Source organism: Artemia franciscana, chromosome 2, assembly GCF_032884065.1.
Source record: "Artemia franciscana chromosome 2, ASM3288406v1, whole genome shotgun sequence".
Classification (NCBI taxonomy): domain Eukaryota; kingdom Metazoa; phylum Arthropoda; class Branchiopoda; order Anostraca; family Artemiidae; genus Artemia; species Artemia franciscana.
This window is the reverse complement of record NC_088864.1, coordinates 31,017,339-31,040,656: the sequence shown is the minus strand read 5'-3', so window position 1 is coordinate 31,040,656 and position 23,318 is coordinate 31,017,339. Positions and strand designations below refer to the sequence as shown.

Here is a 23,318-nt window from a genome sequence, read left to right as displayed (position 1 = left end):
GTTGACTCTATTTCGGCATTGTCAAGGGACATGCATGCACGGAGAGGTGTAGCATAAATGGGAGACCGTCACAACGGCAATCAAAGGGGTAAAATTAACCTTGACTGGGCTGCCCACTTAATTGGACAATCGGTCTTAGCTTTTTTCTACAATTGGCCATGACTTTGACTTTTCCCACAACTATTCCCTTTTTGTTTAAATTCAAAAATCAACGGTATCATGGTATCATGCCTGCTAGATGTGCGTTTCGGTACGGTAGGTACGGGTAGGTATCATGCGTTTCGGTATCATGCCCGCTAGATAGCGCGGCATTTGAAAAAAAAACAGAAAAAAAAAAACAGAAAACAGATAAAAAAAAAACAGAAACGGAAAAAAACAGATGAAAAAAAAAACAGAACAGAAACAGAAACAGGTAAAACAAAAACAGGTAGCCTGTTTCTGTTTTCTGTTCTGTTTTTTGTAAAAACAGAAACAGAAACAGGCAGAACCAGGCAAGAAAAAACAGAAACAGAAACAGAAAACAGAAACAGTGCCGATGCATAGTGCTAATGCTGTATTGTTTACTATGCTATAATTCCCTCGAGGGTACCGCTCCTTATGTGGGAATAGAGTTGACCGCAAGGTCTCCAGTCTTGGGGGTATCACAACAGGTTCAAGGCATCCCTTTGCAGAGGCTGTTTTCCATAGATCCGGACTCTACGCCCTGCCTCAGTTGTCCCCCTATAGAGAATCCTCTAACGAAGGTGTTTTGCGTTGCCATGCAACTTAACCCATTACTGGGAGAAGGTTACTAACTTATAGGACGTTTGCACACGCCGGTGGTCACTGCTGATTGTACATTTGAGGGGCCGTCTTCCCCCTCCTCTTATCTTTACGGCCCCCGGGCGGGGGTGCCCCAGTGTGGCAGTAGAAGTCTTTGATCCCTTAGGACCCAAATAACATTGCTAGAGTTAAGGTGATCTTTAATTTTTCAGGTTTCTCGGACTGAGTTTTATTAAGTACATATTTCATAAATAGTATTTGATTTTTTTTTTACAGATTTACTTCCTGGTTCATTACATATTTGTTGTAGATATTGCAATATAGACATCCAAAACCTAAATACAGTTCGTAGTTTCTTGTATTGATTTGGGTTTTAAGGATATATCCACTTGTTGACAACACACCTGAGGTGACATCTGAGATTACAATAAAGTAGTCTAAAGTCAAGGAGCCTGCAAATTTTACAAATGATATTCTATTTGCATCTAAGTTGAAAATAACAATGCCTGCTTCTACCAAAACTACTCATACCATTACTTATTCTATTTTGCTGTACGAAACAAATTTTATTGACAGCTAGGGTATTGTTTTGGGTCATCCCTTCTTAATGAGATAATATTTTATTTTTAAAGCATATGTCATGGTAACACCATGACATGACATGACACGAGATATGTCAAGTTAATCATTGACAACTGTTTATATTTTTTTTCATTTGTCGTTCTATTGAAGCCTTTTATTCGATTTCTAATATTTTGCGTGAATTTTCTTTTCTGTGACATATTGTATTATTGAAGTAAATTATTAATATCACTATTTTTGAAAGTCTACCATTGAGTTAATGATATTTATTAAATGCAAAGCCGTATCCAGGGAGAAGGTACCGGGTTTGAACCCCCTCTCCCATCTTCCGAAATTTGTGTCCGATTCATAAAAACGGAACAAAAATGTATATAAAAAATTTTTTCACTCGTCCTTTAAGGTGTTTTTTTTGTTAATGCTATAATACGAATCCACAAACCAAAAATAAGTTGAGCCTTGAAACATATTTGAGAAACTGTTGACAACACTAGAGGAAGAAATTAAAGTTCATACCCAATGATTTTGTGTGATAATCACCTCAGTTCGTGATTATTGTTTCTATTTCAGGAGCTAGAAAGACGTAGTGCTGCAACAGGGAGAAGAAAGACTAATGAACCAGAAGTATTTAACCTAGAATATGGACGCTTAGATAAACCAACAGTTCCTGTTAAAAAATCTAGCCCAAGAGGTAGGCAGAAAATAGCCACTAAAACAGAAAAGGTGAAGACTCCTTTGACTTCTTGTCCCTCAGAAAGTGACGAGGTAAAAGATGCAACTGCTAATTTTTTACAAAATAATGAACATCTTGATGGCAATCATCACAATTTGGCAGCCTCTTCTACTGAAGTACCAAAATTTGAAAATGATGCTGTAATTGGTAATAAAAAAGATGAAATATCTTATTGTGAGCCAACAAAGCCTAAGAAGGCACGTCATCTGTGCAAAGAGTGTGGGAAAGATACGTCAGTTTCTATTGGTACGAGCTATGACATTACGTCAACAAGTTGGCGTTCCAGTAAAGATAAAGTAAAACAAACTATTCAATGTGTAGTTGATCGAGTCTGTGGCTTAAGTGCGAGTTGTAATACGTGTGTCAAGCGTCAAAGAAGCAAATCTGTTCGCGAAGCTCGTGAAGCCTATCTTAAATCGCAGTTAGAAGCTTATTCGACTGTCAAAAAATCTCTGCCTGTTATAGATTCTCAGCTATTTTGCATCTGTGGTGGTAACAATACAGACGGTGTTACAATTGAATGTTCAAAATGTAAAAGGAGGCAGCATGCTGGATGCTTAAATTATAATTTAGAAGATCCTTGGAGAGGTGATTATATATGTCCTCTATGCTGGACAAAAGAAGTTCCTGTTCCATCAAAAGCAACCCTTATTATTACACCAAGTTCGATCAGTTACCAATGGATTGAAGAATTTGGGAAGCACCTGAAAGAAATTAAACTGAAGATGCATGTTTACAAAGGAATTAGTTATCAGGTAGATTAGTTTATACTTATTAAATTTGCAGTATCAATATGTATTCTCTTTGAAGGAAAAGAAACTTTTCAGTTCCTATTTTAAATTTACACCGAATATTTTCATATTATCTAGAGAGTGTTTCAAAGTCACAAGGCGTGCTTATTTCAACAATCCTAGATTCCCGCAGATGTCTCTAGATATAATCTGTTTTAGAAGACCGAAAGTGCTCGGATTGATGCTATGCCTGGGACACAGTATAGTCTTGCTAGAGGGTAAAATTGAAATTACACGCGACGACAGCGTCAAGAAAGAGCCATATTCCCAATTCATCGAGTTGAGCAATATTCTGCTTTCCAGCGTAAATCTTCATGATTTACGATTTTCTATGATGACTAGTCAGAGTGAAATTTAAGGAATATTTTCTTAAGTCAGAAAAGATTAAAGCTTAAAGTATTATTTTTCTATCTATAAAGAATCTAGTAAAAGATGAATAGATATACATATATATTAGTACAAAATGCTCAGAGCAATTAGTGTTGGCTTAGGTTTTTCAGACCATATTATTTTTATTTCAATTTTTCGCTTCTGTGGTACAAGTGTAACGTTAAAATCATGACAAAGTTTATATCACCCATAAGTCTTGTTTTTTTTTTTTTATTCATAAGGGTAACTATTAATTGCAGACATAGTTAAGGAATTCGATACCGTAAAGAATCAGCCTATCTTGTCCTTTATAAACTTTTTTAGTTTGTGTGGCCAAACTATTTAGAATCGATTGGGCGGTCTTGCTATAACTTCTAGAGCTTGGATGATCGATCTGAATAAATGGCAGAAAATTAAAAGCCGACATCTGCTCTCCCTGAAATCTTAGAAAAACCTTGTAGATTTTCTTGTTTTGGGTTGGAGGGAATTTTTAGTTTTAGGGAAACTTGTATCATTAGGAAGTGTAAATTTAGTTTTTACGATCAAACAGAGCAGAATTTTCTTATAGAAATTCAGGAAAGAGTTGTCCCTAAAAACGTTCTAGTATACCTGCTAGGAAAATGTCCAAAATCACCTCAAAAGAACTGTCATTTGGTCAATTTGACAGCTCTTCATATTTTCTGTGGTGCAACCTGCTTTGATTGAAAACTTTGCCCACACAATTCCATTGTCTTTTCAATCAAATTTCATAATAAAATCACAAAAAAACTCTTAATAGGTTTCAGTGATAAGTAGTCCCCTGGGAGAATTCGTTAATGGTCCCTTTGTCTTTGAGACATTCAGCCGACGTTGAGGCTCACCAACTGATCTTTAAGGTATCAGATCCTCTTAAGGCTTTAGCAGTCCTGGCCATCAACTAGCAGTAGAAGCTAATGTTATGAGTTCATGTCCTTTTGTTCTATTTGTCATTGCTAGTTTCATTTTTAACAGATATCACTATGCTCAACTCCCTGATTATTAGTTGTCTGAATTTTTGATATTTTTTGTAGTTCCCTGCAAGGGACTTAATTTGTTTCAATTTTATTTCCTGTTGTCTCAACCGTATTTTAATAACAATTTGCGAATTTTTTTAATTGGTAACGACTAAACTCCCTTAGTACTTACACTAAACCCTTGGATTTTAAAAGCTGAAATAAGACAATTGAAATTGAAGGTTATTGAGACTATGAGCTATTCTACCACTTTTTTCTTCCTGAGAGTTGACAGCCAGACTTCTTATAATTTCTCACCACTGACAAAAAAGCAAAAAAAAAGTAAAGACAGAATATTTTTTGACAAATATTTAAGGTCGAGCTTCCACGTTGACTTTCTTACTGAACACAAGACCAAGAGATTGGTATTCCAACTGAGATTTTAAATTTTCTACGTTCAGTTATGTCCAGCTTGGCACCTGGGGCTGACGAAGGACAAATGAGACAGACATGAGATTCTTCAAAAAAGAACAGTAAAAATTATGTTTGTAGACAACTACACATTCTGAAACAACTCGTTTTGAATTTTCTTGTTGGTCTCAGACATGAGTTGAGATACTGATTTGGGCTAAAATGTTTAAATTTTCAAACTCATCTCAGTTTGTCATCCGACCTTGAGATCTCCTCAAAGCCTTAGACTCTAAAAGTAAAAACTAATTGTTCACAGTTAATGATTTACCCTGCTCCCAGCTTCTAGTACTGAGAGATGTCTTAAATCGTTTGTGCCTTATTTTAATCGACATTTTTATTTGTGTGTGTATGTGTATGTCTGTTTTTGTGTCTCTATGTGTGTGTTTGTCGGTCGTTTTCTGTTTGTGTGTGTCTTTGCATACGCGTCTAATCTTCGGACTTGTCTTCAAATCTACCCCATCCCTATGGCAGAGAATTGTAATTTAAAGCTGGAGGGGTGATTAATATATCGGTTTATTTATATGCCAAAAGTTCATTGCGAATATAAATTTTCGAGAATTAAAAAAAAAAATTGTTATTGGCAAAACAGTTAAAAATTATTGGTTAAACTAATAACAAAATTAAAGCAATGCTCGTTTTTGCATATCATAATGCTAAGACATGGACAATAATCCTCTAAAAAAAATATTAGTCTTAAGCAGGCAATATAACATATTTTTTTTCGAAATGAAGGGGGTTATCAGAGTATTTCTGGTACTAGAGGTCATAGCAAAGATTTTAATCTTCATTCTACCTCTCAGAAGAAATACAAATTTCTAGGGTTTAAGACTAACAAATAGTCCGAGTGCTTAAGACACGTTATGAGAGCTGGTGAATGTTGAGTGTTGTTGCATCAATGGATGTGGAAGTTCATCCACGGAAGCTTTTTGTAGGTGTTGTTAGCTCTGATCTTCTTTTATCATTTGTCTTTGCATTAAATAATGTTTTTATTTTAATTTTCAGTTTGGAATGACTAGGCTAAACGGGATTATTTTGAATATTAAGTGATATAATGAGATTAGGCTTATGAACACGCAATTCAAAGTTTACTAGTAGCTGTAGATGTCTTCGAGAAAAATCAGCTTGCGCTTTGTCTTGACATACTAATTAAAAAACAATTAAACCTGAGACTTTGTGTATCAGATAAAGAATCTGCAGCATAGAGTCTCATGGACTGTTTAAATTTTATGTTAGACATATCCAATATTGTTGTTCAGTGTTTATTTGTATTCATTAATAAAAATAAATATCCAGACAAAACTTTATGGAAGAGATGTAGGAATGAATAGATGAAACCCAAACGAATAGAAATTAAAAATAAATCATCACATCAAGCACAAAAATACTGTATATGAATAGACGAAACCTAAAACGAAAAGAAATTGCAATATTCAATTCAAACTGAACGAACCTAAGTTACCACAAATAGGAGTGGGGCTCTCTACCCTCCTCTAAACCCTTCTAAAAGTCGAAGTGTCATTTTTTACTTTATACCCACTTTTAAAAAGGCTACTTTGTAATTATTTAGTACGTTATAGTCTAGAAATGAATTGCTTCTCTTTAATTCGTTTTGGTCAACATTGTTTTTTAGGGTTACATTCAACCAGTTAATTTGGCGGCGTTTGACATTGTTATTACTTCTTATGAGGTGCTGAGGAAGGAATTATATTATACAAATTTGAAAACAGATGTGGGCAATCGAAAGCGGAGAAGGTAGGTTTCACCAAAGCTTTTTAGAAAAGAAAAACAACTATCTAACAAGCGACTTTGCTGCCATTAACACCGAGCTCTTGAGCTCCAGCCTCGACAGTATTGGTGACGCTTTAAGATCGTCCAAGGAGTTCTTTAGTATTCATTATAAATGTAATATACACAGTTTGTTGCATTTAAGTTTTTTACCCCAGGAAAACATATTAGGCCACACTCCAATGTAATTTCGACCATGTTAATATTTGTGCCGCTTTTTTACAGTGGTAAATGCCTCAGGTGCACCAAAGTTATGTTAAGTTACCCCCTTCCTTTCTTGTAATACATTTGTCTTAAGAAATTATTAGTGACTAATACTAATACCTAGGAACTATTCCCATCTCCCCCCTATAACCCAATATGGAGTCACCAAGCAAGGACAAAAAATTCAGAAGCCCCTCATCCTCTCTGTCTCTGTCCGATTCATTATGTGACTTGTATCACCAGAATTTTAACAGTTAGAAAGCGAATTTTGTACCGTGATTGTTTTGACTGTTAACCTTTATTTCAGTTCTTTTTCACACTTTGCATTCTCTTTTCATCCCGATTTTCTCTATTCAATTGTTTGTTTAAACAATGTCTTAGTCTTTCATCCCCAAGCTTTGATTTGAGTGACAATTTATCGAGTAATATTTTTAGTGACGATTGTAGTAACAGTAGTAGTAGTAGTAGTAGTAGTAGTAGTAGTAGTAGTAGTAGTAGTAGTAGTAGTAGTAGTAGTAGTAGTAGTAGTAGTAGTAGTAGTAGTAGTAGTAGTAGTAGTAGACAGGTTTAATAGCAAAAACTTGGCAGTTATCGCTGATTTGCGCTTCTTTACAACGTATTCAAACTACACTTATACATATTAATCAAACTATAAACATTAACTCTTATTGTACATATTGACGAAAACCGGGACGAAAGAATTATCATATCGGTTTGTTCTTGCTTTAACGGGAACTAATATATCTTGCTTTCTTGTTCTTGATGGTAGAGGTTGATCAGGTAGAATGTCACGGTGCTGAGATTTAGAAAACAAAAACTTCTCCAAAACTCATTATCAAAGTTTCGTGAAAATTTTGGAGTGACGGCAGTCATAGCACTTTCAGAACCTTTTCGTAGGGGATGTGACGGCGGCCCAGGATGATCGATACCGCTCGCTTCTAAACCGATTGAGTTCTCTTTTTAGTGAAGAGAAACGCCTAGTTGGTGGGGCGCTTCGCGCCCCCCCAAGCCCCCCGCGCGCGTAAGCCGTTACGCGCCATATTAGTAACGCGCCATTGTTGTTGTGTCCCTGTGTCCCACCTGTGAATAGAGATATATATATATATATATATATATATATATATATATATATATATATATATATATATATATATATGTATATATATATATATATATATATGTATATATATATATATATATATATGTATATATATATATATATATATATCTATATATATAAAAATAAGTTGTCTGTCTGTGGATCTGTGGATCAGGTGACGTCATTTTTCTGTGTCGGCTGACGTCATGAAATTAGTTGTCAGGTGACGTCATGTTTCTGTGTCGGCTGACGTCATGAAATTAGTTGTCGTCATTTTTGCTTTGACGGTGACGTCATTCAAGTTATATAAGACATATGTTCACGTAGAAATCTATTAATGTTTAAGTTTACAATGACTGATGAAGATGCTCAAAGAGTCTATGCCAAAAAACTTGCTGCTGATAGTTCCTCGGCACGCTTTCTTTTCTGACTTTCTCTATCAGCAGCAAGTTTTTTGGCATAGACTCTTTGAGCATCTTCATCAGTCATTGTAAACTTAAACATTAATAGATTTCTACGTGAACATATGTCTTATATAACTTGAATGACGTCACCGTCAAAGCAAAAATGACGGCAACTAATTTCATGACTTAATTTCAGAACTTAATTTCTGTGTTGACTGACGTCATGAAATTAGTTGTCGTCATTTTTGTTATGACGATGCTTAGTATATTGTAAAACACATTAATTTGGTTAATAATATACCATTTAAAACACCAAAATGAACATGCTGGAGTAGTCACTCGGTGAGAGAGGGTGTCAGAACGGAGAATGAAGGTCCCAGGTTCAAATCCTGGTTAGGCTAAAAAAGGTAAAAATCTAAAAACTAAAAAAAAAACTGAAAAAACTAAAAAAGGCAAAAACTACAAAAAAAACTAAAAACTAATAAAAAAAAATTAAGAATAAAAATAAAAAAAAATAAAAAAGATAAAAACTAAAAAAAAAGTAAAAAGAAAAAACGAAAAAAAACTAAAAAAGCTAAAAAAAAGGTAAAAACCAATAAAAAACTGAAAAGAAAAAAAGGAATAAAACTAAAAAAATTTTCATCTAAAAAACTAAAAAAAACTAAAAAAGGTAAAAACTAAAAGAACTAAAAAGAAAAAAAAACTAAAAAAAGGAAAAAAACTGAAAAATAAAGGAGAAAAAGAAAACTAAAAAAATATAAATAAAAATAAAAAAACTAAAAAGATAAAAACTTCAAAAAAAACTAAAAAGAAAAAAGAAAAAAACTAAAAAACCTAAAAAAAGGTCAAAACCAATAAAAAAAAACTAAAAGGAAAAAAAGGGAAAAAATTAAAAATTTATTTCATCTTATACCAATTCAAAAACGAATGTATACCGGGATGACGACCGGGACACAGGGAATATAAATGACACAACTACAACGGGGACGCCGGGGGGCACAGGGGGATATAAATGACGACCGGGACACCGGGACATAAGAGAAATCAGAGACTGGGACACCGGGACACAAATGACGACCGGGACACAGGGAATATAAATGACGACCGGGACACAGGGACATAACTACAAAGGGGACGCCGGGGTGCACAGGGGGATATATAAATGACGATGGCGACTCAGGGAATGGTCGATTAGCAATCACCATCAACAAAGCTCAAGGGCAATCATTAGAATCATGAGGTATAGATCTGAATACGGATTGTTTTCCCATTGACCATTATATGTTGCATGTTCAAGAGTCGGTAAACCTGACAATCTATTTATATGCACAGACAATGGGACAGCAAAGAATGATGTATATTCGCAAGTTTTACGTAGTTAAAAACATATATATATATATATATATATATATATATATATATATATATATATATATATATATATATATATATATATATATATATATATATATATATATATATATATATATATATCTATCTATATTCACAGGTGGGACATAGGGACACAACTACAATGGCGCGTAACTAATATGGCGCGTAATGACTTACGCGCGCGGGGGGGCTTGGGGGCGCGAAGCGCCCCCACCAACTAGGTGTTGGGGTGGCGCGAAGCGCCACCCCAACAGCTAGTATATATATATATATATCTATATATATAAAAATAAGTTGTCTGTGTGTGGATCTGTGGATGGATCAGGTGACGTCATGGAAAAAACTAAAAAAAGGCAAAAACTACAAAAAAACTAAAAACTAATAAAAAAAAACAAAAAGGCTAAAAAACTAAAAAAAACTAAAAAAAACTAAAAAAAGGTAAAAAACTAAAAAAAACTAAAAACTAAAAAAAAAAACTAAAAAAAAGGAAAAAACTGAAAAATAGAAGAGAAAAAGAAAACTAATAAAATTTTAGGCTAAAAAAGGTAAAAAACTAAAAACTAAAAAAAAAACTGAAAAAACTAAAAAAAGGCAAAAACTACAAAAAAACTAAAAACTAATAAAAAAAATAAAAAGGCTAAAAAACTAAAAAAACTAAAAAAAACTAAAAAAAGGTAAAAAACTAAAAACTAAAAAAAAAACTAAAAAAAAGGAAAAAACTGAAAAATAGAAGAGAAAAAGAAAACTAATAAAATTAAGAATAAAAATAAAAAAAAAATAAAAAAGATAAAAACTAAAAAAAAAGTAAAAAGAAAAAACGAAAAAAAACTAAAAAAGCTAAAAAAAAGGTAAAAACCAATAAAAAACTAAAAAGAAAAAAAAGAAAAAAACTAAAAAAAATTTTCATCTAAAAAACTAAAAAAACTAAAAAAGGTAAGAACTAAAAAAGAAAAAAATAAATGACGACACTAAAAGAGAAAGCGACCGGGACAAAAGGATTGTTCGATTAGCAATCAACAAAGCACCGGGACACGGAGTATAAATGACGACCAGGACATAAGTAAAAAAAAAAACTAAAAAAACTAAAAAGAAGGTAAAAACTACAAAAAAACTAAAAAGAAAAATAAAACTAAAAACTAATAAAAAACTAAAAAATCTAAAAATCAAAATAAACTAAAAAAGAAAAAAAAGAAAAAAGGAAAAAAATAAAGGAGAAAAACAAAACTAAAAAACGAATGTATATACAGACCGGGACAACGGGATACAAATGACGACCGGGACACAGGGAATATAAATGACCATACATAAGCCATAATGATCAGGACATAAGTAAAAAATATAAATGACGACCGGGACACAGGGACACAACTACAACGGGGACGCCGGGGGGCACAGGGGGATATAAATGACGACCGGGACACCGGGACAGGGAATGGTCGATTAGCAATCACCATCAACAAAGCTCAAGGGCAATCATTAGAATCATGAGGTATAGATCTGAATACGGATTGTTTTCCCATGGACCATTATATGTTGCATTTTCAAGAGTCGGTAAACCTGACAATCTATTTATATGCACAGACAATGGGACAGCAAAGAATGTTGTATATTCGCAAGTTTTACGTAGTTAAAAACATATATATAATATATCTATCTATATTCACAGGTGGGACATAGGGACACAACTACAATGGCGCGTAAATAATATGGCGCGTAACGACTTACGCGCGCGGGGGGGCTTGGGGGGGGCGCGAAGCGCCCCCACCAACCAGGTATGACGACACTCAAAGAGAAAGCGACCGGGACAAAAGGAATGTTCGATTAGCAATCAACAAAGCACCGGGACACAGGGAGTATAAATGACGACCAGGACATAAGTAAAAAAAAAACTAAAAAAACTAAAAAGAAGGTAAAAACTACAAAAAAACTAAAAAGAAAAAAAAACTAAAAACTAATAAAAAAACTAAAAAATCTAAAAATCTAAATAAACTAAAAAAGAAAAAAAATAAAAAAGGAAAAAAATAAAGGAGAAAAACAAAACTAAAAAACGAATTTATATACAGACCGGGACACCGGGATACAAATGACGACCGGGACACAGGGAATATAAATGACCATACATAAGCCATAATGACCAGGACATAAGTATAAAATATAAATGACGACCGGGACACAGGGACACAACTACAACGGGGACGCCGGGGGGCACAGGGGGATATAAATGACGACCGGGACACCGGGACAGGGAATGTTCGATTAGCAATCACCATCAACAAAGCTCAAGGGTAATCATTAGAATCATGAGGTATAGATCTGAATACGGATTGTTTTCCCATGGACCATTATATGTTGCATGTTCAAGAGTCGGTAAACCTGACAATCTATTTATATGCACAGACAATGGGACAGCAAAGAATGTTGTATATTCGCAAGTTTTACGTAGTTAAAAACATATATATAATATATCTATCTATATTCACAGGTGGGACATAGGGACACAACTACAATGGCGCGTAACTAATATGGCGCGTAACGACTTACGCGCGCGGGGGGGCTTGGGGGGGGCGCGAAGCGCCCCCACCAACTAGGTGTTGGGGTGGCGCGAAGCGCCACCCCAACAGCTAGTATATATATATATATATTATGTTTTTAACTACGTAAAACATGCGAATATACAACATTCTTCGCTGTCCCATTGTCTGTGCATATAAATGGATTGTCAGGTTTACTGACTCTTGAACATGCAACATATAATTGTCCATGGGAAAAACAATCCGTATTCAGATCTATACCTCATTATTCTTATGATGTGTCCCTGTGTCCCGGTCGTCATTTATATTCCCTGTGTCCCGGTCGTCATTTGTGTCCTGGTATCCCAGTTTGCAATTTCTCTTTGAGTGTCCCGGTCGTCATTTATAATCCCTGTGTCCCGGTTTGTAATTTCTATTCGAACAATCCCTGTGTCCCGGTCGTCATTTATATATATTTCGCCTGTGCCCCCGGCGTCCTCGTTGTACTTGCGTCCCTATGTCCCGGTCGTCATTTATATTCCCTGTGTCCCGGTCGTGATTTGTGTCCGGGTGTCCCAGTCTGTAATTTCTATTTGAGGTTCCCGGTCGTCATTTATATTCCCTGTGTCCCGGTGTCCCGGTATGTAATTTCATCAGTCGACAAACAACTTCATGACGCATACAGCTCAATCCTTATAATGACGTCAGTCGACAAACATGACGTCAGTCGACACACACACACACACAGACAACTTATTTTTATATATATACTAGCTGTTGGGGTGGCGCTTCGCGCCACCCCAACACCTAGTTGGTGGGGCGCTTCGCGCCCCCCAAGCACCCCTATAAAATACCATTTTATGCAAGCTGTTTGATTTGATTTTGTTGATGAATTAAGCAAAACTGCTACCTGACTTCAAACCAGTTTGGGCTCCAACATGGTACTAGTTATTTGTATGCTTTTACAGCTGCACCCCTATAAAATACCATTTTATGCAAGCTGTTTGATTTGATTTTGTTGATGAATTAAGCAAAACTGCTACCTGACTTCAAACCAGTTTGGGCTCCAACATGGTACTAGTTATTTGTATGCTTTTACAGCTGGCAGAGGATAGAGGTGCAGACAGAATTGATGAAACTTGGTATTGGTAGGATACGATGTTCGTTAATGCATGCTGCAATGCTACTTTCTGCGACCAAAAAAGGAGTATATTGCTCTACTGTTGTTGCATTACGTGAAATTTATACTGATTTGAAAGTCTGGTTGAATCTACCCTTAGACAAATTCCCTCCAGCTCGTCCATGTGAAGAGTTTTCTCATGCAAAAAAAGGTTGCAGACAAGGAGCCGTCCCATCGCCTGTAGGCTGCAGGTTTTGACAATTATGTGCTTGACGTATAATTATTATTCTATGGCGTCAATTTGTTCTTGGTCTGCTACGCAGATGGCATTCTGAATGTCTGATGTGCTCTGAAATTGATTTCAGATGTTTTCAATCCCTTCGCCAGAGAATAAGCTTAGATTAGGCTCGAATTCAAGCATTAAAATTTTGAGACTTTATTTACTATTGAAAAGTAGCTCCTCTGAATCTTTGAAAACCTCTTAGTTGCACGTCAATCAAACAATCTGATTTTATAACCTATGGACTTTCGATTGGCTCTTCTCTCAAGTACACGTGTCAACTTCTTAATTTCACAGATGCAGAACCAAATATGCACCCCTTGTGCCACTTTTATCAAGACCAAACTCCGGATGAGTAGAATCACTCCTGCCACACTACAATGTAATTGCAACACATCATATTCTCTACTGGTCACCATTTTGGAAAATGCTAATACATTCAGTCAAAAATAAGATTGTGCGCATCGTCTTTCGATATGCAAAAAATCTGGTTAGACTCTCAGCTTAGAATGGCTATTTGAAGATATCGAGGAATACAGGATTACGGACACAATGGAAGCCGTAGAACACCAGATGAAATGGTTCAACCAGAAAAGTCAGTCACACCATTTGCCGGTGGTACTTACCCAGTAGTTCCCTTCTGTTGTTTTTTCTCTTCTTTAATTTAGTCATTTTTATTCTGTAGTTTCTTGTATTGTTAATATTTTTAGGGCGTTTTGTTTTTCTTTTATTTATGTTTTTGTTCTCCGTCTGTGTTTTAATTGTTAAGCTTAAGGTTTCTACAATAAATTCATTCGTTCGTTTATATGCATTGTCTATATATATAAAAATAAGTTGTCTGTCTGTGTGTCTGTCTGTCAGGTGACGTCATGTTTCTGTGTCGACTGACGTCATGAAGTTAGTTGTCGTCATTTTTGCTATGACGGTGACGTCATTAAAGATATTTAAGACATATATGTTCACGTAGAAATCTATTAATGTTTAAGTTTAAAATGACTGATGAACTTACAATGGCAAAAGCCGATGAAGATGCTCAAAGAGTCTATGCCAAAAAACTTGCTGCTGATAGAGAAAGTCAGAAAAGAAAGCGTGCCGAGGAATCAAAAGAACAGCAAGGAAGCAGGCTTGAGGCTAAAGAACGCAAAACCGCGCATTTAGATGAAGATCCACCTGAACAGCGAGAGTCAAAACATATCAAAACTGAAAATGATAGCGGAGATGATTGGGTTTGGGATTTTGACTTGGATAAGGTCATCAATGCCTACCAGATTTTAGTTAAAAAAACAAAGGTTCGGCGATATGTATTTCATAGTGAAGCTGAAAAATAAAGAAGAAAAAGAAAACTGAAAAAAGAAAAAATGTAAAAAACTAAAAAATACTAAAAAGAAAAAACACTCAAAGAGAAATTACAGACCGAGACACAAATGACGACCGGGACAGAGGGAATATAAATAACGACCGGGACACTCAAAGAGAAATTACAGACTGGGATACCGGGACACAAATGACGACCGGGACACAGGGAATATAAATGACGACCAGGACACAGGTATTTAAGAATATCGTTCAAATACAAATTTTTAATTGTAAGAAGTCCGTTGAAAGAGAAATTTCTAATTGTAAAATGACTGAAGAACCTACAATGGCAACGGTACCACCATCGAAGTAGATAACCAGTGGGTTGTTCCATATTCCCCATTATTATCAAAAACATTTAATGCACACATAAACGTTGAATACTGTAACTCCGTAAAGGCAATCAAATACATATGTAAATTCGTCAACAAAGGCAGTGACATGGCAGTTTTTGGCTTGCAGCCCGAAATCAAAGATTTCGACGAAATCGTACAATATCAGGCTGGAAGATACATAAGCAGTAATGAAGCTGTTTGGCGAATTCTTTCATTTCCGATACATGAACGTAGTCCAGCTGTTGTTCACTTAGCGGTACATTTACAGAATGGTCAACGTGTTTATTTCTCGGAAACCAACGTGCAACAAAGAGCCCTGAATCCACCGGATACAAAATTAACAGCTTTCTTTTCGCTTTGCAAAAATGATTCTTTTGCAAAAAAACTGCTGTATACTGAAGTGCCTTCGTATTACACGTGGAATACTAAAAATAAAGTATTTGAACGTCGAAAACAGGGTAAGTCAGTCGACGGCCAACATACCATCTTCAAAGATACCACGATAGGAAGACTCTACACCGTTCACCCCAATCAACATGAATGCTTCTTTCTACGCCTGCTTTTGGTGAATGTACCCGGTCCGACATCCTTTGAGTATTTGAGAACTGTAAACGGTACTATACATGACACTTACCGCAGTGCATTCCAAGCTCTGAATTTATTGGAGAATGACCAACACTGGGATAACTGCATCAATGACGCGTGCGAAACGTCAACCCCAAGTCAAATTCGTGCATTGTTTGGCATCATTTTAACAACTTGCTCTCCATCAGCTCCTACAGAGTTATGGGAAAAATATAAGTCAAAAATGTCCGAAGATATACTCCATCGAAAACAGTTAGAGACGTCAGATATGACTTTTGATTTTACATCAGAAATTTATAACTACACTTTAGTTATTATAGAAGATTTGTGCGTACGTATGGCAAACAAACCACTTCAGGATTTGGGAATGCCTTCACCTAACCGTATCGCTGCTGTTTCGACATGTGTAGAATTGGATCGTGAACAAAGTTACAGTACGAGTGATCTATTGTCGTATGTACAAAATAACATTTCCAAGTTAACGTCGGAACAAAAAGACATTTATGATACGATAGACTCAATTTCAGGACGTATACAACTACCTGCTGATTTCTGTAATTTAGTGACGTCCAAAAATGAATTGATTGAAAAAGTATTTCCGAATATTCTAAAAAATTATAAAAATAATAAATGGCTAAGTGAAAGAGCGATTCTCGCACCCAAAAATATAGACGTCCACGAAATCAACAATATTGTTTTGACCAAGATTCGAGACCAGGCAGTCCTTTACAAGTCGGTCGACACAGTTTTGGAACCAAATGAAGCGGTTAATTATCCATCTGAATTTTTAAATTCCATAGATCTTTCAGGGTTTCCACCACACGTGCTACAACTAAAAATAGGCGTACCAATAATACTTTTAAGAAATATCAACCCACCAAAGCTTTGCAATGGCACGCGACTTGCCGTAAAAAAAACAATGGAAAACCTAATAGAGGCCACAGTCTTGACAGGGCCTTTTGAGGGTGAGGCTGTTCTTATTCCTCGCATTCCCATGATTCCAACGGATCTGCCTTTTCAATTTAAAAGATTGCAATTCCCAATTCGATTAGCATTTGCAATCACCATTAACAAAGCTCAAGGTCAATCATTAGAAAAATGTGGTATAGATCTTAATACTGATTGTTTTTCCCATGGACAATTGTACGTTGCATGTTCGAGGGTCGGTAAACCTGACAATCTATTTATATGCAGCGACAATTGGACAGCGAAGAATGTTGTATATTCGCAAGTTTTACGCAGTTAATTTGTATTGTATCTATCTATCTATCTATCTATATAAAAACGAGTTGTGTGTATGCATGTTTGTTTGTTTGTAAAAAGAGCGTTTGCATATGACGTCATTATTAGTACATACGGCTTTGTATATGCACAGACAATGGGAAAGCCAAGAATGTTGTATATTCGCAATTTTTACGTAGTTTAACTCCTGCAGACGAAATGAATGCTTGCCTGAAAAATTCTAATTTATGGGCACACGTAAAAATATTAAAATTAACTACAAATATGCGTGTCCGATTGCAAAACGATGACTCTGGTCAAACATTTTCAGATCAATTGCTGGCAATTGGAAACGGAAAGCTCCCAGTAGTGGGAAAGCCAAAAATGTTGTATATTCGCAATTTTTACGTAGTTTGAAACACATATATAAATCTATCTATATTCACAGGTGGGACACAGGGACACAACTACAATGGCGCGTAACTAATATGGCGCGTAACGACTTACGCGCGCGGGGGGCTTGGGGGGGGCGCGAAGCGCCCCACCAACTAGGTGTTGGGGTGGCGCAAAGCGCCACCCCAACAGCTAGTTATTAAATATAAATAGTGCACTCTTATCCACGTTACAGAGACTCTATTGACTAGTGTAATGCAGAATGGCTAAAACGGTTAATGTGTAGTTTGTAAGCTATTTGTTTTTCACATTGACTGGGAGAAAGAGTGTGGTTCAGGCCAGAATTTTAATAATCTTGACTCAGCATAATAAGTTAAAACTTTATATCTAACTTAATATATACTCGACAATTTTTAGGCATATTCAGTGCTTAGTTACTTGCTATACAATATCAATTCGACTCTCAGTATGAGTAGTATACATATGCGTATCAGGATGCATATGTCCGAAGAAAGGATTATTGAAATCGTTTTTATGGCACTTGGTATTAACCAAGTGACATATAGCAGTCGCCAATTCTGTCGGTCTGTCTGTCTGTCTGTCGGTCTGTCTGTCGGTCCCGGTTTTGCTACTTTAGGCACTTCCAGGTAAGCTAGGACGATGAAATTTGGCAAGCGTATCAGGGACCGGACCAGATTAAATTAGAAACAGTCGTTTTTCCGATTTGACCATCTGGGGGGGGGGGGAGTGGGGGCCCGGTTAATTCGCAATAAATAGAAAAAATGAAGTATTTTTAACTTATCAGCGGGTGATTGGATCTTAATGAAATTTGATGTTTGGAATGATATTGTGTCTCAGAGCTCTTATTTTAAATCCCGACCGGATCTGATGACATTGGGGGGAGTTGGAGGGGGGAAACCTAAAGTCCCGGTTTTGCTACTTTAGGCACTTCCAGGTAAGCTAGGACGATGAAATTTGGCAAGCGTATCAGGGACCGGACCAGATTAAATTAGAAATAGTCGTTTTCCCGATTTGACCATCTGGGGGGGGGGTTAATTTGGAAAAAATAGAAAAAATGAAGTATTTTTAACTTATGAGCGGGTGATTGGATCTTAATGAAATTTGATGTTTGGAATGATATTGTGTCTCAGAGCTCTTATTTTAAATCCCGACTGGGTCTGATGACATTGGGGGGGGGGGGTTGGAGGGGGGAACCTAAAATCTTGGAAAACACTTAGAGTGGAGGGATCGGGATGAAACTTGATGGGAAAAATAAGCGCAAGTCCCAGATACATGATTGACATAATCGGAACTGATTTGCTCTCTTTGGGGTAGTTGGGGGGGGGGGGGGGTAATTCTTAAAAATTAGAAAAATGAGGTATTTTCAACTTACGAACGGGTGATCGGATCTCAATGAAATTTGATGTTTAGAAGGATATCGTGTCTTAGAGCTCTTATTTTAAATCCCGACCGGATCTGGTGATGGGGGCGGGGAGTTGGGAGGGGGAAACCTAAAACTTGGAAAACACTTAGAGTGGAGGAATCGGGAATATCGGGATGAAACATGGTGGGAAAAATAAACACAAGTCCTAGATAGATGATTGACATAAACGGAACGGATCCGCTCTCTTTTGGGTAGTTGGGGGGGTATTTCTGAAAAATAAAAAATAATGAGGTATTTTTAACTTACGAACGGGTGATCGGATCTCAATGAAATTTGATATTTAGAAGGATATCGTGGCTCAAAGCTCTTATTTGAAACCCGACCGGATCTGGTGACATTTGGGGGGGGGAGTTGGGAGGGAGAAACCTAAAAATTGGAAAACACTTAGAGTGGAGGGATCGGAATGAAACTTGGTGAAAAAAAAACACGAGTCCTAGATACATGATTGACATAACCAGAACGGATCCGCTCTCTTTGGGGTAGTTGGGGGGGGGGGGTTAATTCTAAAAAATTAGAAAAAATGAGGTATTTTTAACTTACGAACGGGTGATTGGATCTCCATGAAATTTGATTTTTAGAAGGATATCGTGTCTCAAAGCTCTTATTTTAAAAGCTGACCGGATCTGGTGACATTGGGGGAAGTTTGGGGTGGGGAAACCTAAAATGATGGGAAACGCATAGATTGGAGGGATTGGGATGAAACTTGGTTGGAAAAATAAGCAGAAGTCTTGCATACGTGATTTACATAATTGGAACGGATCCGCTCAATTGCGGGGGTGGGGGGGGGGGGGTAATTCTGAAAAATAAGAAAAATGACGTATTTTTAACTTACGAAGGAGTGATCGTATCTTCATGAAACTTCATGTTTAGAAGGACCTCGTAACTCCGATATCTTATTTTAAATCTCAACCGGATCAAGCGTAATTGGGGGGGGGGCAGTTTGGGGGACCGGAAATCTTAGAAAATACTTAAAGCGGTGAGATCAGGATGAAACTGGATGGGAAGAATAGAAACCTGTCTAAGATGCGTGACTGACATAACTGGACCGGATCTGCTCTCTTTGGTGGAATTTGGGGGGGGGGGTAATTTTGAAAATTGAGGTATTTGTAACTTACGAAAGGGTGACCAGGTCTTAATGAAATTTTATATTTAGAAGGATCTTGTGCTTTAAAGTTCTAATTTCAAATTCCGACCAGATCTTGTGACATTCGGGGGAGTTGGAGCGGGGAACCGGAATTCTTGGAAAACATGAAAATTGAAGTATTTATATCTTACGAATAGATGATCGGATCGTAGTGAAATTTGATTTTTAGAAGGAATTTATGTCTCAGAGCTCTTATTTCAAATCCCGACCAGATCTTTTGACATTGTGGGGATTTGGAGGGGGAAATCTTGGAAAAACACTTGGAGTGTAGGAATCGGGATGAAGCTTGGTGGATAGAATAAACAAATGTCCTTGATACGTGATTGACAGAATCGTACTGGATTCGCTCTCTTTGGGGGAGTTGGGGGAGGGGTTCAGTGATTTGGCGAGTTCGGTGCTTCTGGACGTGCTAGGGCGATGGAAATTGGTAGGCGTGTCAGGGAGCTGCACAATTTGACTTGATAAAGTCGTTTTCCCAGATTCGACCATCTGGGAGAACCAGAGCTCTTATTTTAAATCTTGACCGGCATTAAGCCTTTTATTTTCCTTTTTAAATCAATCTATTGATTCATAGAATTTTGTTAGAGCTCATAACATATGATCTCTTGGCTCTTAGCTGTTCTCGCCTCGTCACAAGTGCCATATGAGCTCTTAGCTCTTGTTGTTCCTTTATTTGTGTCAATCGTAACATGTGCCATGATTTGGTTGAAAGAAAAAAAACTTGTGTTAATAAATGAGGAAGAAAGGACTGAAAATGGTATTCTTGTTTATTTTCAAAACTTGAAGAGGGTCAAAATCGTACCGCAAACTGTTGATCGCAGGAATGAACTGTGTAATGAATTTGACTAGAAATTTGTGTATTCTGAATTCAAATCAAGGGAAGGGTAATTCGTCCCTAACATTGGTCTCTGGACTACGTTCTTGGGAAATTTGGGCCCAAACCTTTGGGTTTTTGAGCCCCTTTTGAAAATCGCTTGACACTCAATTGAAAACTAGGGTATGTATGCATAGTATGTATAGAATAAGTGTCTACCATATTCAAGGGGTGAGGAGTCCTAGTTCATGCGAGTAACATTTGATCCTATATTTTTTTTTCAGCTCCGAAGTTCCATTTTATATGTCCACGCCTACTCCTCTACTCTGCGTTGAATGGTGGCGGATATGCCTTGATGAAGCTCAAATGATTGAAGGAAGAGCAACAAGGGCTGCTGAAATGGCCTCTAAATTTATTTGCATCAACAGATGGTGCGTTACTGGTACTCCAATACAAAAATCTATTAAGGGTAAGGAAGCTCATCTTTTTTCATTGGAAGATTCGTATTTGCGTCATCGATTTCTTGATAATTGGTCGATTGGGCAACTGTCGTTTTTCCGTATGAATCAGTTTAAAGTCTTTCAAAGGACTAGCTATGGCTTTATTTGGATTGAAGGACATTTCACAGGGAAAATAGTACTTAAACGGAGTTTTTTATTATAAATATTTTTGCCTACATAAGTAAGAAAGTATACCGAAAAACAAATTCGTAATTCATAACATCATCAATAATAAATAATGATGGAGTTGAATTAACATCGTCTTAAAGGTTTAATCACCTATGGTATACGTGTCAAATCGCATTTACTTATTTATTGGCACAGCATCAGACAGTTGTCGCCACAGTTTACGTAAATAAAACGTCAAACAGTTGGAAAAAAATACCAATCGCCAAAAAAGGAGGGAGGCAGAAAGAAGCAGAGAAAAGGGAAAAGGAACCAAAGTAAGAGGGACAGCAAGGGAGAACAAATTAAAATAAAACTGGAATCAAGATATTTTGTTATTCTGTCAAAGGTGCAAAATGAACGACATCTTCAAACCGTTTCAGGTAAGCTATTCCACAAAATACAATGTTCACTTCAGGGGTTAACTCTTTTCTTGCCGGTGGAGTGAAAGACATTTAAGTATTACTTGATTTACGGCATGTGGATGGTTGGATAGCATAGGCTCATTCTAAAACTAGTATCAAATTAGATGCTGAACGATTAGCACCCACTGTGAGTTTTCTTGCCATGTGAAACACCTTTGGAAAGGGTTTTAGGAAAGAGGAAAAAGTTGTCATCAATATAATTGATCTACAAGATATATAAAACATAACTGAAGGATAACAAAATGAAGCAGCATGTTGCGTTTCAGGATTTAGAATAGCAAAATATCTCAAATCAGATTCATTTCATCGAAATAATTTCTATCAAATCAGTTTTCTAATTGTTCAGCTTTGGTAACCTTCTTTTTTTTAGATCTTTGGGGCTTGTTCTCATTCCTTGGCATTGAAGATGTTGCCTCTGCTTATTTCAACAATTGTACTAATTATTCTTTAAAAGTAGAAAGCGACAAATTAGCCACCATATTAGCTCCAGTTCTTTGGAGAACTCTGAAGAAAGACGTCCTAGATCAAGTACACCTTCCGCCACAAAAGGAGGTTAGTCATTTTTTGTACATTAAATAAAATAAAAATCTACGAAAAGTTAGAACAAATGTAAAACCTAATACGAGTATATCAGATGTAAAACATAATACGAACTGGAATTATTTTGAACGGAAAAAAGTAAATCTAAAACTAATAGGAATTTCTCCATACATGGTGGTATTGCGGCCTCTCAAGTCCCTAAAATACAAGAGCGGTGGTTGCACTTCACCAAAATTGATCGATTAGTGTAAATCTTCTTAAACAGTGCAGGGAGATCTTTTAAAATATTAAATTAAATAAATGTTCGCAAAAGCGTAATGTCAAGGAATTTTTACCACATATATGTGGTTTTATATATGCTCAAGCCTTCTCCCCCCCCCCCCCCCCGAAAGGCAAAATGTTATTTGGGCTTTACCAAACACTCTTTCAATAGCTTATGTTGAAAGTTTAGTTCCGTCAACCGATTTTCTAAACATTTGAAAGGAATAGATTTAAAAGTAAGAAAACATGATGACAGTTTGTGCATGTTTGACTCATAAAACTAAATTAATTGTTACAATTATACTCATATCGAAAAAAAATGTCCTGTAAGGAATATTTATGCTTAAGCCCCTCGACTAAGATGGATCCTAAATCTTTGTATGACTCTGATTTTAATAAGGAGTAGCTTCTCGACCATTGTGCATCTTCATGTATTTTGATTTGAATATTTATATTGCGACATCTTTCATTTCTAATCAGTGAGCTCAAGACCCTTGTAAACTAATTTTGGTGGAAACCAAATACTAATTCTCGAAATATGTAATACTTATGATTGACATTTGATTATTAAGGATCATTTCGTAATATTATGTTAAGAGTCAAAAATCGAAAGACGTAACATATGTCCACATCTGCAAAGTTAGGAGGTTGGCGTTAGGAAGTGG

The 23,318-nt window shown here is 36.3% G+C and overlaps 1 protein-coding gene across 1 annotated transcript in view; it reads left to right on the top strand.

Moving 5' to 3' along the window:
• Nucleotides 1-23,318, top strand: part of LOC136040147 (E3 ubiquitin-protein ligase SHPRH-like) — a 98,319-nt gene that overhangs the window by 22,735 nt on the left and 52,266 nt on the right. Inside the window, exons 3-6 of the mRNA XM_065724264.1 lie at nt 1,912-2,829; nt 6,307-6,428; nt 21,047-21,231; nt 22,223-22,404. Of these exons, the coding sequence (XP_065580336.1) occupies nt 1,912-2,829; nt 6,307-6,428; nt 21,047-21,231; nt 22,223-22,404 (1,407 nt within the window). The remainder of the gene's footprint in view (nt 1-1,911; nt 2,830-6,306; nt 6,429-21,046; nt 21,232-22,222; nt 22,405-23,318) is intronic.